The sequence below is a fragment of the Mustela putorius genome, unplaced genomic scaffold, assembly GCF_011764305.1.
Source record: "Mustela putorius furo isolate JIRA1106 unplaced genomic scaffold, ASM1176430v1.1 tig00000450_pilon_pilon_pilon, whole genome shotgun sequence".
In the NCBI taxonomy this organism is placed as follows: Eukaryota; Metazoa; Chordata; class Mammalia; order Carnivora; family Mustelidae; genus Mustela; species Mustela putorius.
Window position 1 is genome coordinate 13,956,101 of NW_025421385.1, and position 27,417 is coordinate 13,983,517.

Below are 27,417 nucleotides of genomic sequence, written 5' to 3' on the forward strand. Positions count from 1 at the left end.
CATCATAATGAGTCTGAACAAACACATGTTCACACAGAAACTTGATTCTGATGATTTACCACAAATTTTCCAGCTGGAAATAGGTACAGGTAGCGAAATAAACCAGCAGGAAGTAAGGATCTCTTTTCCTTTCTCAAGGGCTCCTTGAAGTATTTCCAAGTGTCTAATAAAACTGTGTGCACCAGTGAGCTCATCTAGCTACGCTGGAACACTCTTTGTAGGAATCCAATTAAGACATTCTGCAATCCACACGATCTTTTCCTATTGCAAACTCATCCACAACCTGATGTCATTACTGGCACAGTTATCTTGTAAACAAAAGCTCAGTTCAAAACAGTACTTAGCAAAATCGTTATACACAAGTGAGGCAGAATGGTAGTGGCCAATGAAATTAATTTTTAAAGTATCTGGAAAATGTTAAGGTCCTTTGAAAAAGAAAGAAATAAGGACAGAGGAAAGTGTAGATGATATTAATATATGATGAAGAACAAAGAAAAGACTCCAATATGCCTAGACTGTGACACAAACGCAAGGGAACTATGACAAGCACACAAAATCTCAGAAGTGAATTTATTAGGAGATTTCAGAGATCAGAAGCTATTTCAGGCCAAAATAAATAAATAAACAAGTAAAAGATCGTTTTCTACCACTTTACATCATGAAATGTGGGATTATCCTGTGCTGGTGACCCACTGAGAATCCAGATATCCGGGACACTTGGGTAACCAATTTCCACTGGCTTTGATTACAACGTAACAGGTGTCACTGATGGTATGTAGCAATCCACAAGGTATAGTAAGAGTGGTATATTATTCATTTATCTATTCAACAAATATTTATTTTGAACCTTTATGTGTCTGTTTTATTTATTCTTTAAATATTTTTAAAATTTATTTATTATCTTAGAGGGAAAAAGAGAGAGAGCAGGGGGAGGGGCAGAGAGAGAAGGAAAATCTCCAGAAGACTCCCCTCTGAGCAGGGATCCTGACACAGGACTTGATGTCTGGAGCCTGAGTTCATGACCCTGAGACCATGACCTGAGCCAAAGTCAAGAGTTGGAGAGTTGGATGCTGAACTGAGCCACCCAGGCAACCCTATATGTCCGTTGTTTTTATTAAAAAAAAAAATTTTTTTTTATTCATTTATTTGAGAGAGAGAGAGATTAGAGTCAGAGAGAGAGCATGAGCAGGGGGAAGTCAGAGGAAGAGGGAGAAGCTGACTCTCCACTGAGCAGGGAACCCAGTGCAGGGCTTGATCCCAGGATCCTGAGATCATGGCCTGAGCCAAGGGAAGATGCTTACCATTGAGCCACCTGGTCACTCCCATGTGTTTGTTTTAAATGTTGAGAATATAAGAGTTAAGAAACACAAAACTATCTGCCCTCATGGAACTTACATTCTAAGAGTAGACAAACAATAAACTAGAGAAGTAAGGAAAATGTATATAATGTTGGTGCCAAATGCTCAAGAGAAAAAAACGGAGGATAGAAAGTTCAAGGTAGAGTGGAGGTCATTTTAAAATTTTACATAGGCATCCAAGAAAGACTTAGAAGAAGGTGACATTTAATAAAAGACCTGAAAGTGTTTAGGGAATAAATCCTCTGAATAATTTTCTGAGTTGTATTTCTTGGCAGAGAGGTATTGCATGGAGAGGCCCTGCGGCAGGTGCTTGCGTGCTAGGTAAGCTTCAGGAACTGCAAGAAGTAAATGTGGCCTACAGTAGAGTGACTGAGGAAAGAGTTGTAGTTGAGACTAGGCATCCAATGGGGAGGTAGGGGCAAATCATGTAGGCCCCTGAAGATCGTAAAAGGACTTGAGTCTTCACGCTAAATAAGACGGCATACTTTTGAAAGGTTTTGAGCAAAGGGGCACAGCTGATTTATGCTGTTGTAAAAATGTATCAGGTCATTATATGAAGATTAGCCTGAAGTCAAGAGATGATGATCCACGGTGACTGCAGTAGAGCTAATGAGTGATGGATTTTAGATATGTTTTTAGTAATCAAGGGGAAAGTTTTAAGACTATTACATAGAACGCCCATATAACTTCCAGCCAGATACATCAATTGTTTGCCTCATTTACTTCCTCTAAATCTCCTCTTTCACCACATTTTATTCTGCATCACTTGAGAATATGTTGGGTATACCACGTATTACTACTAGTAAGTATTTCAGAGTTTCTTTCCTAAGAACAAGTATATTCTATAGATTTTAAATTTTAGTATTTTTAAAGATGAAATCGACATGATTTGTTGATTGACCAAAGGTGAGAAATGAAAAAAAGAACCGTTAAGTGTGACACTAAAGCTTTAGCTTTAGAGAAGGATGGCATTATCACTGACTGCTATGAGAAAGGAAAAAATAGGAGTAGGTCTGGAAGAGAAGGTTACAAATCTAGTTTTGGACATACTTCACTTGGCATACCTTTTAAACTTCCCAGTGGAAATCCCAAGAAGAGGATTGGATATTCAAGTCTGGAATTCGGGACTGAGGTCTGGGCCTGTAATTTACATTTAGGAATCCAGAGCATATGCATGATATTTAAAAAAATATAAGAAATATGAGTTTCTTATGAAATTGCATAAACACCTTTAGGAATTAGTGTATCTGGAAGACAGAAAAGATCCAAAGATGGAGCTCTTGATCCTTCACAGTCTAGACATAGGGGGGACGAGAAGGAAGTAGGAAAGGAGACCAAGAAGTAACCAGAAGAAGCAATACAATGAGGCCAGTGTGTGGTAGGTTCAGAAGGCAAGCGAGGAAAAACATTTTAAGGAGGAGAGAGGAAATAAGTCAAATGGTTCTGATAGGTCAAGACAGGGACAGAGACAAGAGCATTTAATTTAGCAAGGGAGTCAGTGGTAACTAGAAAAGTGGGTGCTATGAGTTCAAGAGCAAGGGGCATGAGAGAAATGCCAACAGTGATTATAGACAACTCTGTCAGAGCTGGCTTAGAAAATAAGGGGTGATATTTGGAATTCAGGTCAAGATCAAGGTTTGTTTTCTTTTTAATAGGAGATGAATAACAGCATGTTTACATGCTTGTGAGAATAAACTAATAAGAGAGAAGAAATTAAAGGTTCTGAGAAGAAAGACACTATCATTGGCAGGAAGGATGGATTGAATATATAAGGGAGGAGTTCGCCTTAGCTGGGAGCTTGAGGAGTTCATTAGCGGCAATAAAAGACAAGTTTGCATATTATATATAGCACTGATGCAGATAGTGCAGATGGTGGTGGGAGATTCTCAAAATCCTCTTTTGATTACTTAAAATGTTCAAGGAAAATAGGAAGAAAAATTAGCAGTTGAAAATTTAGAGGCAGGAAAGATGTTAGAAGTTTGAAGAAAAAAGAGAAAGTATGAAATTTGCTAAGGGACGTGAAAGGGTGTATTGATTAGAGAAAGAAAGTATTCCAGGGCATCGGATGGAGGGATTGCGAATGGGGAGCGCAGTTGGGGTGATGGGGTTTTTCTCGTGTCATGTTCGGCAGCGTGAGCACAGGCACAATGTAGGTAGAGTTGAATTTAACAAGGTACGCGGTTTACCCAAGTGAGTAGGACAAAGTGAGAGGAAAAGTAGTTGAAGAGAAATGCAAGGACATGAAGATAATGATTAAACATGGACTTTACACCGGTTTCAGGCGAATAAACATAAAAGGGATGGGAATGAAAAACAATGCTAGGACCAATAGTCCCCAAGCTGCCATAGATGGTTAATGTAGGTTATGCACTATTTTCACCTTAGATACCCCTTTCAAGTGGACTCCATTCATCCCTGAAATTTCTGATTTGTATATTTATTATAATAATTTTCTGGAAGATGACACTCAAATGTCTTGTTTTATCCAAACATGGTATTATATCAGTTTCCAAAAGATCGAAGTAAAGTGTATTGAAGATGGATTCTAAGGCATCAGAGGGGCTAGCAGTGACCCTAACTACAGATACGAGGTCCTGCTCAGTTGAAGGATTATTGGAATTGGAGCACTAGACAGCGTGGGCTGGAACCAAAGACGGAAGTGGTCAGAGAGTGGGGTTTAACAGCTGAGATTATCATTATGGAATAGTTGTCAGTATTGGTAATGACAAGGTCAAGACTATGATGATGAGAGTGGATGGCTAAAGGAGGGACAACAGCAGTCTAAGAAGAACAGCTTCTGAATGAACGATAGGAAGAAAGTGACAATATCACACTGGAGAGTTAATGACTTATCTTAAAATGTATCAGCAGGTTAAATGTATTTTTTTTAACAGTATTAAAATCCTAACTTTTAGAATTCCTGAACAATATTAAATATGAGTTGCAATAGATGTAAAAATTCAATGTCTTAAGCTTCAATTTCTCTGATTTTGATTTAAGTAAATAATCTGCAAGATCCTGTTCACCCTAATACTGTGCTCGTATTGAATCCTGTTTTGTTGGCAAATAACTTTCTTTCACAATCCATTCTATGTTCAGGGACTGGAAGTTTGGGAATTATATTTCTCAGGCTCTCTTTCCTCTGGGTTTTGGGTTAAATTTGCATTGGGCCAATGCTCTCACAAGAGATCTGAAAGCAAAGGGGACACAGAACAATTCTCCCTCAGACCTCAACCGCATTATTTCTACAGTGGCCGATGGAATGCCAAGCTCCACCACCAGGGGAGGCCTCTGAACAGGGGCATTATGCTACTGCCGGCCATTTGTTGCAGCATCTTGACCTCTAGGTGTCAGCAGTTAGTCGCTGAGTTCTGAAATTTGGCCCTCCAATGGGGTTACCTGAAAGTTAAAGCAGCCACACTAATGGTCACTTCCCTAGCTTTACCAACAACTTTTGAGCCCTTAAATCCCTTTATCAAATATTCATATTGTTTTGATTTTTCATTAATGAATCCTGATTGGCACAATATTTCATGCTAAGACTATTCCAGAAAGATGGGAATCTTGTATTGGTTGGTTGATCGGATCAGGTTTGTATACAGTGATGATCTCAGTCCAATGTAAAATAGAATTCTAAGGAGAAGGGCATGCAGTGGCTAACATTTGCTTAAAGTAATACCTATGGATGCCTAAAGTTAAGGGACTACTGAAGTCAAGAATTCAGGAACCCACATTGTCTACTGCTGTAGAATAGGAAAGAGAACTAGACAACTATGCATGCAGCATGTCAGCTCCTTCAGACTATAATAGAGACCATACGAAAGAACATGATAAGCCCAAGAACTTTACGGTCTTGGATCAAGGCATGGCCAAAGACCCAGAAATCTTCTAAGACCCTTATACTTGCTGTATTGTTGATATAACCAAAAATCAGACCCAAGGTCTGTTGCTACAGCCTACAACTTTATAATGCAAGATGAATGCAAAGCCTTGCTAGGTCTCTTATGTGAAAGTGAGGCTTGTTACAGTGATAAGTGGGCCCTGTGAATTGGGGAAAAGGACTTTTGGAGGATTTGGTTGAGCTTAATACTTTGAACCCCAAATCTTTCTGAGGCTTCCTTGCTGGCAGAAGTGAGCCTTTCCTCCCTGGTTTGTCCTTTATCTCTTGTTAGCAGACTCCACCAGCAGAAATTACCTAGTAAGGGGCTGCCAATCTCTTAAAATTCAATCAGACCAGAACTGACTGATTTGTTAAGTCTCTTGAACTTTAAGAAATAAGAGAGGGTTTTTTTTTTTTTTTTAATAGAATTTCCCTGCTCTGTGAATAGAAGCGTGTTTTGAAGAAGCTTAAGACTAAAGGAGGGAGGTGGAAATGAAAATCCAGTTTTGGGTTGCACATGTTCTCTAGCCATAACGATACACCTCTAGTAAGACCCTAAGGCTGATCCTTTTGATAAAGAACATATTTTAATTATGGCAAGTTTCTGCCTTAGTATTAATATGATTACATAAAAGAGAAATGATAGAAAAAATGATTATTTGCTGATTTTGAATGGGCACTAGAACTCTAAATTTACAAATCCTTAAGAGTACGGTGATGCAGGCATTGGGGTAAAGCTAAACTGAAACCAGTGTGGGGGTTTGTTAGCTGTTTGTTAGCCCTCCTGTTAACGGAGAAAGCTGCCCTGCTGGATGAGAATGGGTCTCTATGTAAACTGAAAGAGTAGGAAGAGAGGACAGATGAGAAGGACTGACCTTCAGCTTGGTACAGGAGGAAAGTGGAAATTGCTACCCCAACAGCTGTCTCTCAGCCTGTGATGGTCCTGTGGTTACATTTTTCGGCTCTTAGGAACTGGTATCCTAACCCAATCAGCTTGTTGCCAAGTGGAGAGACTGTTTTCCCTTCATTCGCCAACTTCAGTACAGTTCCTGTAACTATACTAGTGACGCATTATAACTACATTGCATTTCCTGGCCACATGCCAGGCACTGAAGTATGAAGTGCTTTCCAGGTGTCAGTCCATTTAGTCCTCACAATGGCCCTGTGAATGAGATATACGGTTATAACCCCCATTATGGGTTTATACAATCTGAACTTGTGAGAGGTTAAATTTCTAGCTAAAAATCACATGAGTAGCTAATGATGGAGATTGATCCACGCCCAGGGCTTTCTTGTACCAAATCCTAGACTGACCATTATACTATTCTGACTTCCTTCGGCCGCACATGGCCTTATATCCCATAGATGTTACCCACTGAGCTCCCCTCAAATCCATCCACCATTTCCACCACCATCTCTCTAGTTATAAACACTATAATCCTCCTAAAGGATTACTATAGTCGCTTCCTAAATGATCCACCTGTACCCATTTGGTCCCATCTCTGATCTGTTTTCATATTATAGCCAAAAGGGAACATTTCAAAACATGAATCTGATCATGTTGCACGACCTACTAAAAACACTTTCATGGCTTCGTGTGAAGAGGCATTGATTCAGGCTGGTCTTTCAGGCCTGCCTAGTCTGTCCCTCATCCCCCGTGAGCCTCATGGGGCCCACTGTCCCCGAAGCTGCCTCCCTCCCCTTGCTGTCTCTTCTGCAGACGGACCTCCCCCCTTCCTCCAATGCACCATGTACTTCTCTTCCGTAGAGCCTTTGCTTATGCCCTTCCCTTTGTCTCGAGTGCTCGTCCGCACTGCACCTTACATTTCCTGCCCTTCCTAGCAGTCTTTCTGGTCATTAAACTAATTCGCCAAAATTATTAACTAATTCACCAAAGGCTCTCATAACATGTGTCTCTTCTTGGAGGTTGGGGTTTTATAATTATTGGTGTGGCTCTCTGATGAATGGCTGTTCCCAATCATACGGTAAGCTCTGTGAAGGCAGGAACTAGGGCAGGTTTTGTCTGCCCCTGTAGACACAGTACATCAGGCATAGAGTGGGTGTTCAAACAACAGTCGGTGAATAATAGAGGATACAACAAACCTCCCCTGAGATGGGGGCTATGAGAAAGACAAGCCTTTTCCCAACGTCTGTAACATGCTTTGGCCTTGTGCAGGGGATGGAGACGAACTGAGAGCGGAAGGTCAGCTCTTCAGACAACCAGGACTAGCCTGAGAGCCCAGCCTCCAGGCTCCTCCTGAGCCTAGGAGGACTGTGTCTCATAAGGGAGTTTCACTTGATGGGAACAATGTTTCAGTCCTAGAATTTACAAGTATGGCCACTAAGAAAGCAACTGCTTGATACACAGAGCATTGAGTTTGTAAAATACCTTATTCTGTCTTCAAAAGCCTTCGGGGTGAATTGGCTTTATAAAGATGGAGACTGAGAGGGGGAATGGAGTCTGAGCCTTTCCTCTTGAGTGGCAGGCCTGGAAGTCTGGAACCCAGTCTCATGACCACACAGGAAGAGGGTGCTATCTGGAATGACTCGGATCTTCCCGGTTTTCTCCACAAAAAGCTCTGGGTATCCAATAAGTGTCACCCTGAGGCAGATGGAGGGTATACATTGAGAGTGAGTCCCCCAAACAGCGCCCTCTCCAGGCTTAACTTCCTGGTGTAACAAATTCAGCCATTAGAGATTCATTCTTTGGTCAACAAAAAATGAAAATACAAGGAAAAAGAGCACATCAGATTGGTTTACCGGATTCCTTTCAGAAATTGTTGTTTTGATGAGATCTGGAAGAAAAAGGAGTTTGAAGAAAATGCACAGTTAAATCATGGAGTGTTGACAGCAAGTGAGGGAAAGGCAGGAAGCAAAGATGGCCCCTCCATTTAGCAAATTTAGAGAATGGAAAACTGTTTCGACAGATTAAGAATTTGATTCTTGCAACACAGCTTTCATTATTTTGGTTGCCATAATCCTGTTCGACTTGCGCTGCTTTGTTGGGGAAGGGAGACTGTGTTTGACTTTGCTTGGAGACCATAAAACCACAACAAAATAGATTCCGCTGAACGCTACTAGGCAACACCAGGATCTCCTCTCCACAACGCGAAGGACTTGTGAAAAAGACAAACGGCTCCCAATGTGTTGCATGCGTGCAGGGCGTCTTAAGAAACCGAAGGTGGTTCTGAAGCATCATCTTCATGAATAACCAGGAATAAATAGAACTAAGATGTCAAGAGACTTCTCAGGAAATCTGAGCTTTATAAACAACAACAAAGTCTATAGTCTCACCACTTTCCCCCAAATTGTTTGCAACTGATCTGACAGCCAAAAGGTCAGCTGTTAGGATCTTTTTGGAAGTTGATTTGAAAGGAGTGTGCTCAATGTCCTCGCTGAACTGCATCACTTCCTTCCTGGGACCATCAGGGAACCTCCCCAGCCTTTCAAGATAGGTTCTGCTTAGAAAGGTCAAGCGGGCAGTGGGAACCCCGGGCGAAAGTTGGCGGCTAGTGCAGCGCATCTCTGCCCCGGCGTTCTCGGTCGTTCCTTCTCCTCCTCTCCCCCCGGAGGTGGACCCCGTAGAAAGGTTCCGCCAGAGGGTGGGTCAGGGCTCAGGTCTGCAGCTGTGGAGAAGCGCCGGAGGCCGTGCATCTCCAGGAGGTAGGGAAAGCCTCCGAGAGAGCCTCCAGGCCCCCGCCCCCGGCTCTTCTAGGGACCCGCTCATCCTGGAACCCGGCGCGGGGTTCCCGGCGCGGGGCGCGGGGCCGGGGAGGGGTGTGGCGGCGCAGGGGGTAGGACCCGCAGGCTGCCGGCGGGGTGGTGGCGGGGTAGGTTGGGGGGGTGTTGAGCCCGCCTGGCCGACCTCCGCAAGGAGCTTCAGTGCAGGGGGCGGGGGAGAGTGGAGGGGGGAGGCCTAAAACCTCAGGGTGCATACGAGGGGAGGACTCGATTGCAGAGGGAGGGCAGAGTCGCCGAGCAGCTGGGCGCAGGAGTGAGCGAGCGCGCGAGCGGCCCGGGGGAGCGCGGCTGCGGCTCTGCCGCGGGCAGGGAGCCGGCCGGCGCGTCGTACTCCGTAACCAGGGCGGCCCGGCTCCCCGCAGCCCTGCAAGCCGAGCCAGAGCTCCCGGAGCCCGCCGCCGGCCGTGCGCTCGCTTCGCTGCCGGGAACCTGGACGAGCCCGGGAGAGTGAAGGTAAAAGGAAAGAAGGAAGAGAGAGAGAGAGAGAGAAAGGAAGGAGGGAGAGAGCGAGCGCGAGAATATGAGTGTGGGTGCAAGCCGAACAAATTGCAAATTGTAAGCAAGTTTGTACTTGCACGTTGGGGTTGTGCGTGCTTAATGGGAGGGAGAGGGCGGTGATGGTGGTGGTGATGGTGTGTGTACGTGTCTGATACTCCGGGATGAGGAGATAAGGAGGTGGAGAGCGTCCTCCCCGCAGCTCGTACGTAGATATCCCTATTAATATCCCCCTCTCGGATTGTCATTTCCGCTTGTGGCACTTCTTTTGGGCTCCCGTGATGCAGAAGCAAAAGGCAGCCACCGTCTTGTGATGGTCGGTACTGTTGCTACTATCAGATGGGAGATGCAGGGCGTTGGGCAAATTCTAGGAGCCTCCCTTCCTCCACCCTCGACTATTTTAGGAAGGGCTGGGGGGGGGAGGGGAAGCGGGTAGCACGGCCCAGGGCTTGACGACGCCGCGGAGGCCCGGGCTTCAGACTGCTGGGCGGTCGCCGTGCAATTGCTTCCAGGAGGAGCCTTCGCTAGAGGGCAAGAGAACTTTGATCTCCTCTCGGGAAAGAAGGTTTCAGACGGAGATGGTGCAGGGCTGCCTAAGGAGTGCTGTGACATGGTGGTTCACAGGGCGGCAGGTGCATGGCAAAGGGCAGAAAAACAGTGAGGAATAAAGCAGTTCTCAGCCGCTAAGCAAAGAAAGCCCTTCTGGAAACCGGGGTGGGTGTGCTGCCCCGGGGTGCCAAGAGCTTGGAGGCTGCAAGTTCAGGCCCAGCCTGCGGAGAAACATCAGCCGTGAAACCAGGATTAGCATCCTGGAATGTTCCTCTCTGAGCTTTTCAGTTTGGGGTGGAAACCCTGTATGTATCCGACAGTCTTCCGGGAACGTTCCAAGAAAGTTCTAAGCGAATTATTTTTCTCTTCTTGAGTGTCTATATTTTTGTCTTCATCTGAGCGCTTTTACTGAAGGAAGCACTTGTTTACCAAAGCCAGACTTGTGCAAGAGACAATGTAGTAATTTTCAGTTAAACAACAATCATTAATATGACCCACATCTGTACAAAAGGCTGATCTAATTCTTAGTCATGAAGATTTTTCTTTCAGACGCTTGATGAAAAAGAAATAGTATGGGTAGAAAGTTCCTAATATTGCCTGAACAGGGTAATAAATACACATAGCTGTTTGTTTCTTGTGTTTTTGAGCCTGTTCCTTACTTTGTGGCAAATTTAGAACAAAATGTACCAGATCAATGCTAACTTAATACGTTTCATGCTGAAGATAAAGGCATGGCTTCAGACTGACTCAGAAAGTCATATTGCTAGCTTTTGATAATATTCGCTATTATCATCATAGACTCATTTTTATCTTTCTTAACTAGTGATTTTTTCAGAAACTGGCTTGTTCCTGTTCTCACTGTCCCCGTATAAAAATTCTTGTCACTTGATTCCTTCCTCTTGCAGGGGAGCAAGGGGTGGGAAAAAGCAGTTTATGGGTCAGACTCTTTCAAGAATGGCTTGTAGTTCAATGTGCAGGACAGGCTCTCTGAGAAGTCTGCAGCACACACAGCTTCTTGGAAATGAAAGGAGGTGTAACTGAACAGGATGTAGGAAGCCCTCGGCTAGGCAAGGTTGGTAACGTTTTCTCAGTTCTAGATGCTGCAGCCACACCCATGGCCTGTCTGTGACTGTCACGTGGTTCCCAAGGGCTCCTGGGAGGGAATCTGCATTTCTCCTCCTCTTAGATGTGTTGTAGGTGCCCTTCCTTGTGATCTAATCCAGCCAGAGCTAGTGTTTGGCAGGCGGATATATATACTCTAGCGAAGTAGGGGAGAAAGGTAGCTGATACCTTGGGGTCTGATTTATCCTCCAAGCTTACCAAAAAGTGTGGAACCATGACACATCGTATCCATCATGTTGATCAGCTCTGTACTTTGTCTTTTGCTTACTTGTTTACATTTTTGTTCTCCCAGAAAAAGGGCTGATTCTTACTTGTTACCCTGTACAGCTCATAATAATGAATAATTCACAGTACTGTTCACTGATAACCCGTACACATACTTTAGTCGTGTATTTATATAACTCCAGATGTCCATCTCCTTCCCTACTGCTCAGCCATCTTAGTGTTTATTAATTAGTACCATTGCTAAAGGATGAATGCAAGAAAACAATAATTAAATTTAAAATTAGACACTTCATGTGACTCACTCCAGCAAAGAACTTAGATGTAAGGGGGTGGAGGTGTATTTGTTGGCTTTTTAATTTTTGTTTAATAACGATTTTTAATAGGGGTCTTATCCTTATACATATTTACACATCTACTTTAGTAATATTTATATTTTGTTCTGCTCTGATGCGGTGTTTTATGCTCTCAGCCCATTGTTTTCAGGTAGAAATGAAGCACATCATCTCTGGTGGTCACAGGATTTGCAATTTTCTGCTGTAGTTTCCCAATACCTAAAATTGTAGTTGCATTACTTTACCATTTGTTCTTGGGGCCTCACTGTGTTCTTCCCAGTGTTTTCTTCATGCATTTCTTTTTAGGAGCACAAACAGGAAACTCTTCTGGCAGCCTGTTGTCCATTTTGCTTAGAGACTGGAGACTGGAGTTGAGTTTTGATGATTTGCTGATTTGAGGTCAGCAAATTTGATGATTTGAGATTTGATGATTTGCTCCAGAGCTTTCCACAGGTGCTGCTAGAAGAGTGTATGGTTCAGATAGGAGAACCCCCCCCCCCCCCCGCCGCCCAGAGCAGACAGCATCCATTCCTCCTGCTTTCTGCACAATCAGTGCAGCAGCAGTGGTCATCGATTGGGCATTCAATTTGCTCACACAGTTCCATGGACAGAACTCACCCTACTTTGTTGTAGTATTATTGATAACATCTCCCCCTCTAATAGGTAAGCTGGAAGAAGGGCTTATCTGTCTTGTTCATTGCTATTTCCTCAGTACCATTGTCCTTTATGAATAGTTTCTCCATACATTTTTGATGTGTGAAATAAGCACTGGGCTCTTAATTCTCTGCTAGCTGTGGTGGATGTACTTAGCTGCGGTGGGTTTCTAGTTCCTTCTCCTGGAAGGATTTGGAGATCGTGCTGGAGACTGTTCATTGGTCACAATCTATCAATGTCTACCTGATCTTCCCTTTCTGTCCCAGTACAGGAGCCGTCCCCACCGCACCACTGCCCACAATCTCCTGCACCTATGAAACACCTTTTAAATTTCCCTGAAGATGGGGAGCTTGTTGATGGTGCTGGACCTTCCTCTGATGTTCTGGCTCTTAGGTCCTGCCCACAACCAGATCACTGCTAGGTAATCTGTCACTTACAGGAGTGAATTTCAAGCTCTTATGACCTTGTACGAGTCATTATTTCAGCTGTCACCTATGCTGCCATTGACTTTGCAACTGACAAGCACACTGGAGAGCGTCTCTCCATGTTGGACCCACTTCACATATTGCATATTGGAGAAACTGAGGCCAGGAGAAGGAAAATGGAAACCATATATTTGATGGAATTCTGTTACATGCCAAGTGATCTGCTAAGAATATTACATATTGATCTTTTAAAATCTAACTATACAGGGTGCCTGGGTGGCTCGGTTGGTTAAGCAGCTGCCTTTGGCTCAGGTCACGATCCTAACATCTTGGGATCAAGTCCTATATCAACAAGCTCCCTGCTTAGCAGGGAGTCTGCTTCTCCCTCTGCCCACCTCCACCCCCCTCAGCCCTCTTGTGCTGGAGTATGTGCACTCTCTCTCTCATTCTTAAAAATAAATAAATAAAATCTTTAAAAAATTAAAAAATATATAACTTATGTAGGATAAAATCAAACTGAATTGGCAATAAAATAACTTCACTTTACAGATTAAGAAATAAGTGTTCAGGAAAGTTAACTTTTCTTAAGGTCATATGGACACAATTTAGGCTCTGTTCCAGATCTTTCTTAGTCCACAGTATGTGCATGTCCCATAGGTACCACATCCCTTGTGATAGGCCATTGTTGAGGCCTATCAACCAGCTCACACAGACAACCAGCTCAAACTCACCCAGCCGATTGGAACAGAGCTAAACCTAGAACTCAAATCTTCTAATCCCCAGTCTCCTTTTATATTTGTTTTATTAATTTGAAATTTTTTATATATGTCCCTGTAAGTGAAAGTATCAGTAAAAAAACAAGATATCATAATTTCACAATGGAGGGAATGTATGTATACATGAATGATGAAAGCAAATATTTTATCTTATGTCTGAAAAAGGAAGGATATTGCATTAACTTCTTTTGCAGTGAAGAGGAAGAAGTTTTCTGGGGGTTCTCTCATCGAGGGAAAGTATTATGAAGTTGACTCTAAGAACGTATAGATCAAGGGCTTAGCATGTTTTTAGGGATGTACTTGGTATCGATGGTGGGGATGTTAAAACAAAGTGAGTTATAGACTCTATGCCTGCAGAATGCTCGCTGTCTACTTAGAGTTGAGGCTAACCACAGTGATGAGTAAAAGACAAATCATATTTATAATCATATAGATTGTTAGTGCTGAGTCTATACTGGAGTGTTTAGGGACAGCTTCAAGCTGAGTGTGGCTCCTGGGTCAGGTGTTTAGGGATCCTTTGGGTCTGCTCAGCTGACAGTGCCCCACACAGGGGTGGGGGAAAGTTGTTTAGCAAGGATAGGAATGTATAAGGTGAAGAGTGTTGGAAGTAAAACCCGCATAGGCCTCCAGGCTGCTAAGTTCAGTTGATGGCGCCATGGCCCACAGACCCTCAAGTCAGAATCCCAAGAGTCTTTTCAGACACTTGGAGAACCCTACCAACTGCTTCCTAGCTCCCCTCCCTGATCAGTCACCAAGTCCTGCACATTTTACCTCCTAATGATTTAAAGATTTTGTCTTCTACTCACTCACTGTCTTGTTTCAGTCTGTCATCATCTCCTATCTTGACTCCTCAGATACTTTCCTAACTGAACTTTCTGAATCTTTCAGTCTTGTCTTCTTCAAACACACCCTTAAAAACTGTATCTAGAATAATCTAAATTATACTTGGGCACTTTCAGCTTAAAATCCCTCAGTGGTTTGCTGTTGCCTTCCGGAGAATCAGGACCAAGCTTCTGAGCATAGCACACAGGGCCCTCAACCATCGGTGCTACCTCCTTCTCCAGCCTCAGCTCCAGAATGTCACCTGGTAGAGTCCTTCATGATCTCCCTATTGGGAATCCCACATAGAATCATGCCGTTTCTTGTGTCCATGACTTGGCTTGAGCTATTCACTCTGACTGGCCTGTGCTTTCATATTTTTCTCCGGACTAGCTCCAACTTGTTTACGAAGACCCTGCCAAGACATTTTTGCGGAACCTTCTTATTGGTTTAAATCCCATCCTTTGCATTTTTCACCTCTACATTGGCACTTGCTCATGACATTGTTCTATTATTTTCTTCTATATTGTATCTTCCACTATGTTCAAAGCTCCTCAAAAAATAGAATCCATGTCATATTCATCTTGGGACCACCAGCTTTGAGCTCTGACATCAGAACACATTTGTTATACTGTAGAAGTAAGACTGGATACGTAACCTGCACTTGGACATAAGCAAAGAAATTCTGAGTTCAAAAGATAGGTATATATATGATGTATATATATATCAAATATGTTTCAAATACTTGATATATGTATCTCATATATACCAATAAAAGAGGAGGAGAAAGAGTTAAAAGTTAATCTATTGTGTAGTATGATTGTGAACTAGAAGAAGGAAGAAACATGGTGATCTGTAATGCAGTGACTTAGAGAAATCTTCTTTAATTCTATAATTCTTGATTGATAGTAGGAGCCACATCTTTCATGAACTCCACTGCTGGGCAGGGGCTGGCTTGGGATAGCTGAGTTAAGATGAATTTCTTCCTTCATCACTATTTAGTATATATATGTAGTTAGCTAGCTAGCTAGAGTTCAGAAAGTTGTATTCTTGCATTTGGAGAACTTAACTTTCTATTAGTTTAAAGGAGCCATTTGTAAGATTTTAGGCACTTCCCGCTATTTACTAGTCTCCAAATTATGGTGGATTTTGCATGTGGGCAAGTGGAATATTTTCCCCCAGGAGATGAAGGCTGCTAATGGACACATAATTCCAATAGGGCTAAAGGCCTTGATACATGATAGGCTAGCCATAAGTAATTATTTATCCTCTGAGAATCCCTTAGAAAGCTACCCACTGTGAGTCACCTCTCTAGCCCAGAAGCTCACAGGTATTGGGTCCTCCTTCTACCAAATATCTTTTCAAGGAACCTAGAGAAGTTGGTCTGGGTCTTCTCGCCCATTAGGGCTGTTCACTACACCACTTCACCCTAACTTGCTCAGAGACCAGTATATCCTTTCTTGCTCCATATACCTCTCTGATGGTTTTGCACACAAGGAAGCCGCCATATGCAATGTTTTGCATCCTTTTGGATATAGTATTCTAAAACAGGTAGTATCAGCTTTGCCTTCATGCATGCGAACCAGATGCCAATGTATACCAGTTTTAATCATGCCATTTAAAAATCAATTATAGTTTGTAATTATATTTTGTTACGTAACCAATCTCTCATAAATGATATTGCTTGTATGACCATATGGTCAGGTTACAATATCATTTTTGATAACACTCCTAGACTCCTTTTGGTCTCTTTTTTTCCTTCTGGCAGGTGGACCATCCCACATATATGTGTTTTCTTTACAGGTTTGCCTTTACCATCTTCCCCTGCCTCAGCACCATCCTTTTTCTTTACCTTCATCCTCCTCAGGCAGAGATGCAGTGTGAGTTGTAATAAAGTGTCATCTCACATAGGCCACCTTAGTGTGGCCCCTTGGTTAAGCTTCTTTCCCTGGTCCCTCTTCACCCTCCTCTCCTTTCTTCATTATTTCTCCTCTCCATAGCAAAACCTTCTCTTCAACTAACACTAGAGTTAGGAAATCCTTATTAAGAGTAAATGTCTCTCAAACCATAAGAGACTCTTAATCTCACAAAACAAACTGAGGGTTGTGGGGGGAGGGTGGGTAGGGAGAGGGTGGTTGAGTTATGGACATTGGGGAGGGTATGTGCTATGGTGAGTGCTGTGAAGTGTAAGCCTGATGATTCACAGACCTGTACCCCCGGGGCAAATAATACATTATATGTTAATTTTTAAAAATTGTAAAAAGAAAAAAAAAGTAAATGTCTCTCAGTATGAAGTTTTCATCAACTACTCTCCTGTCTCTATTTCTCCTTGCTCAATCCAGAATGATGACTTAAACTTGACCAAAATAGAGAATTCAGGAAGGCGGTACAAGGGTTATGGCTTCTCTGTGCAGGCCACCCCCACCCTCCAAAACCTTAGCCTTCAACCTACTTTAGAGTCTTTCTGTATAGGAAGAAAAGTAGCTAAATCAAATCCATTTTGACTACTAAAAACAGAATATTTGAAACTGATGTTGTTAGAATGATATACTTTTACATTTTTACTGTTTTAATTCATCAAATTGTTATTAGAAGTTAAGATTATCTTGTTATTTTTATTTTTATTTTTAAATTTTAATTCTAGGGTAGTTAACGTACAGTATTACATTGGTTTCAGGAGTGCAGTATAGTGATTCAGCAATTCTGTGCCTTACTCAGTGCTCATCTAGAAGCTAAGATTTAATCTCATTCCTGGAAAGTGTACAAATGAAACAGCAAAATAAATGTACAAAGCAGGCTGAAATAGCATTGATGGGAGAACTTGGGAATATTGAGAAATAGGACTCCCTGTTTTGACTTCATAATACATTCACTTTCATAGATCGATGGAGAAATTATAGTTTAAAAAGAAAACATGGAAGGGGCGCCTGCGTGGCTCAGTCAGTTAAGAGTCTGCCTTTGGCTCAGGTCAGGTCAGGTCATGATCTCAGAGTCCTGGGATCCAGCCCAAGGTCATGCTGCCAGCTCAGCAGGGAGTCTGCTTCTCCCTCCTCCTCTGCCCTTCCCCCCCCACTCCTGCCCTCTGTCTCTCCTCAAATAAATAAATAAATAAAATCTTAAAAAAAAAAAAAGAAAACATGTAATAAGGAAACCTATCTTTCTCAGCAACCATCTTTTTATATATGTCTCCTGTACTTTGTCAGATCTAAAGACTCCTAGCATTTGCCAAGTACTTTCTACATGTTTCACTTGGTAATGAATCATCTATTAAAACTGAAGAGCAATAGTTTTCTTTTTAACATTAGGGGGATCTATGTAGATTTTTAAAAAAAATATCGTACCTTTTATGTTTGTTTTCCAGGTACCTGAGTTCACTTAACAGAACAGTCTTAAAATAAAAGAAGGAAAAGAAAAAGGGGTCCGGTCTTTGGAAGCGCTGCCCCCTCGCTCGCTGCAGTGGGATTCACGTGTGACCCTATAGACCCAGGGAGCCCGGGCATGTTTCCCTAAGTGGTGTGCTGCGCCTGCGCCCTGGGGCAAGCGTCCCTGGTCAGGGTGTCCTGCTGCAGGAAGCACCATGGCGGCTTCTAGGACGGCCTCACGGTCTCCTCGGGACATTGCCAACGTGATGCAAAGACTGCAAGGTAAGGGGCAGAGCGGTCGAGACCGGTTTTGTATTTTTAAGTACACGTTAAAGTTCAAATACCAGCTTCACTCGGGGTCTTTTCAATGTGCTTGCACTTTATTTCCATTTTAGGAGACTACAAGGAATCAAAAGGTGATGTCTCTTTTCCTAGCCTTTTCAGACTAGTCCCTGCTCTTTCCAGGTGCTGTCTTTTTCATGTTGCAAAAAGACAAAGATCGAGCTCTCTGTTTAGCTTGGCGTCCGCATTAGTGTGACCTTGACGGTTAGTCAGTGGCCTGTTGGGAATCCAGTGATGGTCAAACTGCCCTTCAGTCACCAAGGACGATTCCCCACTGTGACCATGCACAAGGTTACGATGATGGTGACAGAGATTATACACGCTGGCCAAATAAGTCAACAGTAGTTTACTTATCCCAACTAGAAAGCTCTACGAGATCTAGAAAGTCTTTAAGGAAAATGAGGCAGTGAGGCCCAGAGGGTCTGTGACATGACAAGACTAACAGTGAGGGGCAGCGTGGCGACGGGAACCACATTCCCCACCGCTGTTTTTTCTCTAACAGCACATGATGTTCTAGAAGAGAATTAGCCCTGAAATGTCCTGGCAGCTTATGGATTAATTCTGTAATGAATAAATTATGCAATTAATAAAGTCATTGTGAATCAGACATGCATTTAAACATGTATATTCCTTAAACCATGGAAATAATCATCTGTCAGCGTATGAAAATATCCCTTCCTTGTCACCATCCTAATGCTGCCTCTCCCCAGCTTCAGAAGTATATTTTTAGAGGCAAAAATAGCCAGATTTAACAGGGTTCTCTTCTAGTCTTTGTCAAGAGAGCTTAAAGGTAATGCTACACTTGGCTTGTTGTTTTTCGAGTCTTTCCAGCAAGTGATCACTGTGATTTTGCACCACAGCCATCATAATAATCTCTAATAGTCCCACTTTCTCAGTTTTACAAGGTATTTGATGTGCATAGCGGTCATTTCCAGTGAAGGACTCTTGACTTTCAAATACAGATGAAGACTGTGGATATTCACAGCCCAGGGCATGCTCTCAGCTAGAGAAAGCCAGGGAGTTTCTTCATGTCTGACCAGGGACCACGAATTTCACTGAAACTTCTGTAATCACAAGGATCCTGCTCATTTTGGGTTGATTGTCTTGGGCTGATTTTTGATGCTTTAGTTCCAGTGATGCTTGTTTCACATTTATTGCTGGAAGACCTCATTGTCATGCCAGAAAGAGCCTGGTGGGATGAAAGATCAGATCCTTGCTGAATATGTGGGCACAGACCTCCTCAGTAGGCTAAAAAACAAAACAAAACAAAGCAAAAAAAAAACCCCAAAGCCCTCTGATTGGGTCTACACAATGCCAAGGGTCTCCAACTGAAGTTGTACATCTTTATTTGGGGAGATTGAATTCAGAACGTAGAGTTCCATTTTTCTGTCTGTGTCTGTCTTTGCTGCTTCCTGGGCACAAATTCCTGAACCATTTTGTGCCTCAGTGACCTCATTTATGAAATGATAGGAAGGAGCCTAGCAAGTCCCTTATAAAACTGTGGGGGAGATAATTAGGTAATAAAGCAGATTTTCCTTTGAGTCTATTTAATGTGAAAATTCTCTGGATGACATATATGTATACACACACATACACACACAATAAAACAAAATTGTAGAGACTAAATTTGAAAAAATTCAGAATCAGATTATAATTTTATGAATAGCTTACTCTTTATTTATTTTTTTTTTAAGATTTTATTTATTTATTTGACAGACGGAGATCACAAGTAGGCAGAGAGGCAGGCAGAAAGAGAGGAGGAAGCAGGCGCCCTGTCGAACAGAGAGCCCGACGTGGGGCTCGATCCCAGGACCCTGGGATCATGACCTGAGCCGAAGGCAGAGGCTTAACCCACTGAGCCACCCAGGCGCCCCTTACTCTTTATTCTTATTTTGATTCAAATGAAATTCTTTTTACTAAGGTAGTGGTTGGCATAAGAGGAGCGGGAAGAGGACTGATGCCTTAGTGTTTTATTATTTTCTGTAATATATAGATAAGTGGTTTTTCTTGAAAGGTATGTGGAGTGGGGGAAAACACTGGAGCCCCACTCCCCTCCCAAATCTGGACTGTGACAGTGAATGTCCTATGTAACATCTGGGCATTTGGGGACCCTATTTTTAAAATGTGCTCTGTTCTCACTCTGGATTGTTTCAAGATCAGTGAGATGATGATAAAAGTTCCTTTAAAAATCATAAATAGTGTCATCTGGTGAGGTGTTCAAATGGTCATGGAAGAAAAGTGGATTAGGAGGCATAAGCTTGATAATTTGTTGCAATTTTTTCTAGCCATGCAGACTTGAGAACAAATGTTAATGGTTTTATATATTACATGCCAACTAAAACTAGTAATTTTATTATATAATAAAGTGACTATACTCACTGTATTACTTTCCCCTTTCTAGTAAAAGAATGAATTATAACATGTCAAAGACTATCTAACTAGAACAATAAACTTTAATCATTCAATAGAAGACAAAATTAATGAGCACTAGATATTTATCATTAGTTTTTAGCATCAGTTATTTTGTATGTATGTATATATGTTATCAATGACAACAGAGTATAAGGTCTGCACTGCCCTAAGATGCAACGGGTCTAGCCTACAGAGGTGGAAACACATCATAGAAGTGAAAGAGATCTGGTGGCTCTATCTGTCGGCATATCGATCTGCTGGGTTACTTGTGCTGATTCAGCTGGCTAGGTCTGTGTCTCCCGTGCATCTCACTCCTCATTGTGTATCCTACTGATGCTTGGAGTCCAAACAAGAATCAACCTGCCTGGACAGAAGAGACCTGTTTTCTGTCAAAAGTATTTAGTGATTCTTCTTGCCTGCTAGAACCTCCAACCCAGTGACTGTGGTGCTAATAAACGGAGGACTGGCATTATTGCCCAGATAATTGTGACAAATGAGGAAATGTGTTTGAGGAAAAATCTGTTACCTTAAATAGAATCAGAGTTGCTGTTTGCAAAGTTCAAATCCATAAGAACATTCTTCTAGAATCCCCTTTTCTTTGCTTAGAGTGATAATCCAAGCAACTAATGCCCCCCCCCCCCCCGGTTGTCTTGTCATGTCAGATCTGTGTATAACTAATAAAAATCATGTAGCTTTGAATAGCGGCAACTTGGCTTTGCTCTCTTGCTTATTTGGTTTGCAACCATAATTGTTGACTGTTTTTCTGCTTTTAATTTTTATTTCTACTGCTAGGGAATTGAAGCACACACAGATTGCTTCGTGATTTAGCTGCTACTGTAGCAGTTCAATATTTCACCTTTGCCAATATTTGTGCTTGTTTGAGCATAATGTTTTAGGCTGGGATTCTGAATTATGGATGAGCAGGCCGACTGCAATGCAGAGTTTCGTTTGCTCTTAAGAATAATGAACGTTTCTGTAACTTTCATCAATTTAAATATAACCTTAAAAGCAAATACAAGGCAATAGAATAATACAGGAGTATTAAAATTTTAAGTGCTCTTTGAAGGCTAAGGGGACCCATTTCATGGTGGCTTATGGAGTGCCTTTAGTTTTTAATCATATCAGGAAAAAAATGAATGTCTGAACTCCTAAGATTATAAATTTCTTTAGGATACTGACAATAACTTTGTAAATTTCATCATGTTGCTGCATAACATCTGCTTATAAAAGATTTTTTGAGTAGCTTTGGTCAAATAAATACGTTTTCTTCATTTTTTTATTTGAAAATAAACTGTCAAAGTTTAAGGATTTTTAAATTAACATATCTAAATGTTTGTAAGATAGGGCAGTATCCATGCAATCTTACAGAGTGAAAAGATTCAAAATGGGCATACTACTGTGTCATATAGAGATTACTTGGATAAAAAAGGAGGATTATTGGCTATAAGTAGAGTTTTTATTTTTAAATCTGTGAATCAATTCAAAGAAAAAGAAATGATAAAAGGGATGAATATGTCCTGTTGCAGATATAGCCAAGAAGTTTGCTACCTGCTCAGTAAAAGATAATCATGACCTCCCTCTAAAATTGCTTTTGTGACAAACTTTAAATTCTTTTGGTTAAATATAGTATTTCCTATAAATCCATTATACTGTAAAAGAAAACCTCAGACTAACAGAAAGGTTAACTGAAAAGTAGAATCAGTAATAATAAATAGTGAGATAATTTTTGGTATTTTAAATTTTTTAAATTTTAATTCAGTTTAGTTAACATATAGTGTAGTATTGGTTTTAGGAGTAGAATTTAATGACTCATCACTTACATACAACACCCAGTGCTCATCCCAACAAGTGCCCTCCTTAAAGCCCATCACCCATTTAGTGCATCCCCCTACCTGCCTCCCCTCTAGCAATCTTCAGTTTGTTCTTAATAGTTAGGATCTTTTAGGGTTTGCCTCCTCCTCTGTTTTTATCTAATTTTAATATTTTTCCTTCCCTCCCACTATGTTCCTCTTGTTTTGTTTCTTAAATTCCACTTATGAGTGAAATCATATGGTATTTGTCTTTCTCTGGCTGACTTAATTCACTTAGCATAGTACTCTCTGTTCCATCCAAATTGTCACAAATGAAAAGATCTCATTCTTTTCTGATGGCTGAGTAATATTCCACTATATCTGTCTGTCTATCTGTCTGTCTATCTATACTACATCTTCTCTATACATTCATCAGTCCATGGACATTTGATCTCTTTCCATAATTTGGCTGTGTTTGATAGTGCTGCTGTAAACACTGGGATGCATGTGTCCCTTTGAATCAGCATTTTTGTATGCTTTGGGTAATTATCTAGTAATGCATTTGCTGGGTCATAGGGTAGTTGAATTTTTAACTTTTTGAGGAAACTCTATACTGTTTTCCAGAGTGGTTGCACCAGTTTACGTTCCCAACAACAGAGTGTGATGGTTTCCTTATCCCTGCATCCTTGCCAACATCTGTTGTTTCCTGAGTTGTTAATTTTTGCCATTTTGATAGATGTGAGGTGGTATCTCATTGTGGTTTTGATTTGTATTTCCCGAATGCTGAGCGATGCTGAGCATATTTTCACATGTCTGTTGGCCATTTTTATGTCTTCTTTGGAGAAATACCTGTTCATGTCTTCTGCCCTTTTCTTAATTGGATTGTTTATTTTCAGGGTGTTGATTTTGACTAGTTCCTTATAGATTCTGAATATTAGCCCTTATTCAATATGTCATTTGCAAATATCTTCTTCCATTCCATAGGTTCCCTTTTAGTTCTGTTGATTGTTTCCTTCACTGTGCAGAAGCTTTTTATCTTGATGAAGTCCCAATAGTTCATTTTGCTTTTGTTTCCCTTGCCTCTAGAGACATGTCTGGTAATCAGTCCCTGCAGCCGAGGTCAAAGAGGTTGCTCCCTGTGTTCTGCTCTAGTATTTTAATGGTTTCCTGTCTTACATTTAGGTCTTTCATCCATTTTGAATTTATTTTTGTGTATGATGTAATACAGTGAGCCAGTTTTATTCTTCTGCATGTCACTGTCCAGTTTTTCTAACACCATTTGTTGGAGAAACTGTCTTTTTTCCACTGGATGTTCTTTCCTGCTTTGTTGCAAATTAGTTGGTAATACAGTTAAGAGTCCATTTCTGAGTTCTCTGTTCTGTTCCATTGACTAATGTGTTTGTTTTTGTGCCAGTACCATACTATCTTGATGATTACAGCTTTGTAATACGGCTTGATGCCTCCCAGTTTGATTTTCTTTTTCAACATTACCTTGGCTATTCAGGGTCTTTTCTGGCTTCATACAAATTTTATGATTGTTCCAGTTCTGTGAAAAATGCTGGTGTTATTTTGATCAAGATTGCATCGAATGTGCAGATTGCTTTGTCCAGTTAGACATTTTAATAGTATTTGTTCTTCAAATCTATGAGCATGGAATATTTTTCCATTTCTTTGTGTCTTCTTCAACTTCTTTCATAAGTGTTCTATTGTTTTCAGCATACATAACTTTTACCTCTTTGTTAGGTTTATTCCTAGGTATCTTATGGTTTTTGGTGCAATTATAAATGAGATTGATTCCTTGATATCTCTTTCTGCTGCTTCGTGATTAATGTATAGAAATGCAAATTTCTTTATATTTATTTTGTATCTTGCAACTTTGTTGAATTCATGTATGAGTTCTAGCAATTTTCTGGTGGAGTCTTTGGGTTTTTTACATAGAGTGTCATTAATCTTCAAATAATGAAAGTTTGATTTCTTCCTTGCTGATTTGGATGCCTTTATTTCTTTTCATTGTCTGATTTCTGAGGCTAGGACTTCCAGTACTATATTGAACAACAGTGGTAAGAGTGGACATCCCTGATATGTTCCTGACCTTAGGGGAAAACAAAGTTTTTTTTGCTCTAAGTTGTTTTTCCCCTGTTGAGAATGATATTTACTATGGGCTTTTCATATATAGCTTCTATGATATTGAAATATGTTTCCTTTATCCCTAATTTCTTTAGGGTGTGTACCAAGAGCAGATGCTGTATTTTGTCAAATGCTTTTTCTGCACCTACTGAGAGGATCATGTTGTTCTTTTTCTTTCTTCTATTAATGTGTTGCATCATGTTGATTTTCAGATAGTGAAACACCCCCTGCAGCCCAGAAATGAATCCCACTTGATTGTGGTGAATAATCCTTTTAATGCACTGTTGGATTTGATTAACTAGTTAGTATCTTGTTGGGAATTTTTGCCTCCATGTTCATCGGGGATTTTAGCCCATAATTCTCCTTTTTAGTGGGGTCTTTGTCTGGTTTTGTAATCAAGATAATGATGGGCACATAGAATAAGTTTAGAAGTTTTCTTTCCACTTCCATTATTTTTTTGGAAGAGCTTCAGAAGAATACGTATTAATTCTTCTTTATATGTTTGGTAGAATTCCTTTGGGAAGCCATCCAGTGCTGGACTCTTGTTTGTTGGGAGACCTTCATTACTGATTCAGTTTCTTTACTGGTTATGGGTCTGCTCAAATCTTCTATTTCTTTGTGTTTCAGTTTTCATGATTTATATGCTCCTATATATGCATGTCTTCCAGATTACCCAATTTGTTGGCATGTAATTACTGATAAAATTCTAATTATTTGTATTCTGCTGTGTTGATTACAGTCTCTCCTCTTTCATTTGTGATTTTATCTACTTGGGTCCTTTTTTCTTTTTGATAAGTCTGGCTAGGATTATATCAGTTTTTTTAATTCTTTCAAAAAACCCACTTTTAGTCTTGTTGATTTGTTCTACTGGGTTTTTAAAATTTCTGTCATTTATTTCTGCTCTAATCTTAATTATTTCTCTTCTTCTGGTAGATTTAGGCTTATTTGCTGTTCTTTTTCTAGTTTCTTTAGGTGTAACGTTAAGTTGTGTATTTGAGACTTCTTGTTGAGGAAGGCCTATATTGTTATATACTTCCCTTAGGACCACCTTTACTGTGTCCCAAAGTTTTTGGACTATGGTGTGTTCATTTTCATTTGCTTTCTTGTATTTTTTAAAATTTTATCTTTAATTTTCTGGTTAACCCATTTATTTTTTAGTAGAATGTTCCTTTTTTTAAAAAAGATTTTATGTATTTATTTTACAGAGAGAGAGGGAGAGAGCACAAGCAAGGGGAGCATTGGAGGAAGAAGGAGAAGCAGAGTCCCCACTGAGTAGGGACCCCAATGTGGGGATCCATCCCAGAACTCTGGGATCATGACCCGAGCTGAAGGCAGATACATAACTGGCTGAGCCACCCGGGTGCCCCTTTAGTAGAATATTCTTAAATCTCCATGTCTTTATGGTCTTTCCAAATTTTTTCTCGTGATTGACTTCACATTTCATAGTGCTGTGGTCTGAAAATATGCATGATATAGACTCAGTCTTTTTATATTGGTTGTCCTGATTTGTGACCCAGTATGTGATGTATTCTGGACAGTGTTCCATATGCACTTAAAAAGAATGTATACTCTGCTGCTTTAGGATGTCATTCAAAGCCATTATTTCTTTGTCAATCTTCTGCTTAGATGATCTGTACATTGCTGTGAGTGGGGCTGTTAAAGTCCCCCGCCATTATCATAATATTATCAATGAGTTTCTTTTTGTTTGTTTTAATTGATTTATATATTTGGCTGCTCCAAGTTGGAGATGTAAAAATGTACAGTTGTTAAGATCTATTGGATAGACTCCTTTATTATCATATAGTGCTTATCTTCATCTCTTATTACAGTCTTTGGTTTAAAATCTAGTTTGTCTGATATAAGTATTGCTGCTCCAGCTTTCTTTTGATGTCCATTAGCATGATTGATAGTTCTCCACTCACTGAATTTCAATATGGAGTTGTCTTTAGGTCTAAAATAAGCCTCTTATAAGCAACATATTGATGGGTCTTTTTTTTTTTTAACCCATTCTCATAAAACTATGTCTTTTGATTAGAGTATTTAGTCCATTTACATTCAGAGTAATAATTGACAGATAGGAATTTAGTGCCATTATATTACCTGTAAAGTTCCTGTTCCTATAGGTTGTCTCTGTTCCCTTCTAGTCTTTGTTGCTTTTGGTCTCTCCTACTCAAAGGGTATCTTTTAATAAATCTTGCAGATCTGGTTTAGTGTTCACGAACTCCTTCAGTTTTTGCTTGTCTTGGAACCTCTTTATCTCTCCTTCTATTCTGAATGACATCCTTGTTGAATATAGTATTTTTGGCTGCATATTTTTCCAATTCAACAAGTTGAATATATCATGCCACTCTCTTCCGGCCTGCCAAGTTTCTGTGGACAGGTCTTCTGTCAACCTGTGTCTAGCCTTGTAGATTAAGGGCTTTGTGTCCCTAGGTGTTTTGAGAATTTTTTCTTTATCTTTGTATTTTGTGAATTTTACTATGCTGTGTCTTGGTGTTGATCTGTTTTTGTTGATTTTGATAGGGGAATTCTCTGTCTTTTGGACTTGAATGACTGTTTCTTTCCCCATATGAGGGAAGTTTTCAGCTGTAATTTGTTCAAATAAACTTTCTGACTTTTTTTCCTGCTCTTCTTCTTCTGGGACTCCTACAATACGATACAGATATTATTGTGTTTTGTGGAATCACTGAGTCCCCTCAGTCTATATTTGTGATCTGATAGTTTTCTTTTCCTCTTCTTTTCAGCTTTATTATTTTCCATAATTATATCTTCTATTTCACCTATTTGTTCCTCTGCTTCTTCCATCCTTGTTGTGATTACATTCAGTCAGTTCAGCATCTCAGTCATAGCATTTTTTAAAATTTTGGCCTGACTAGTTTTTATGTCTTTTATCTCTGTAGCTAGGGTTTCTCTGGGGTCTTATATTCTTCTTTCAAGTCTAGCTAGTATTCTTATGAATGTTGTTCTAAATTCCTGTTCATATATATTGCTTATATCTGTTTTAAGCA

The 27,417-nt window shown here is 40.7% G+C and overlaps 1 protein-coding gene across 16 annotated transcripts in view; it reads left to right on the forward strand.

Annotated features, from left to right (window-relative positions):
• Nucleotides 1-8,690: 8,690 nt before the first annotated feature.
• SYNE1 (spectrin repeat containing nuclear envelope protein 1) overlaps nt 8,691-27,417 on the forward strand; it is a 464,420-nt gene continuing 445,693 nt past the window's right edge. For 15 of the 16 annotated variants that reach the window (XM_013056743.2, XM_013056751.2, XM_013056755.2 and 12 more), the window contains exons 1-2: nt 8,691-8,901; nt 17,738-18,020. In XM_013056743.2, coding sequence (XP_012912197.1) covers nt 17,954-18,020 — 67 coding nt within the window. In that variant the 5' untranslated portion in view covers nt 8,691-8,901; nt 17,738-17,953. Of the gene's footprint in view, nt 8,902-9,145; nt 9,433-17,737; nt 18,021-27,417 lie in introns of those variants that run through there. The other variant, XM_013056744.2, reaches the window with a different exon arrangement.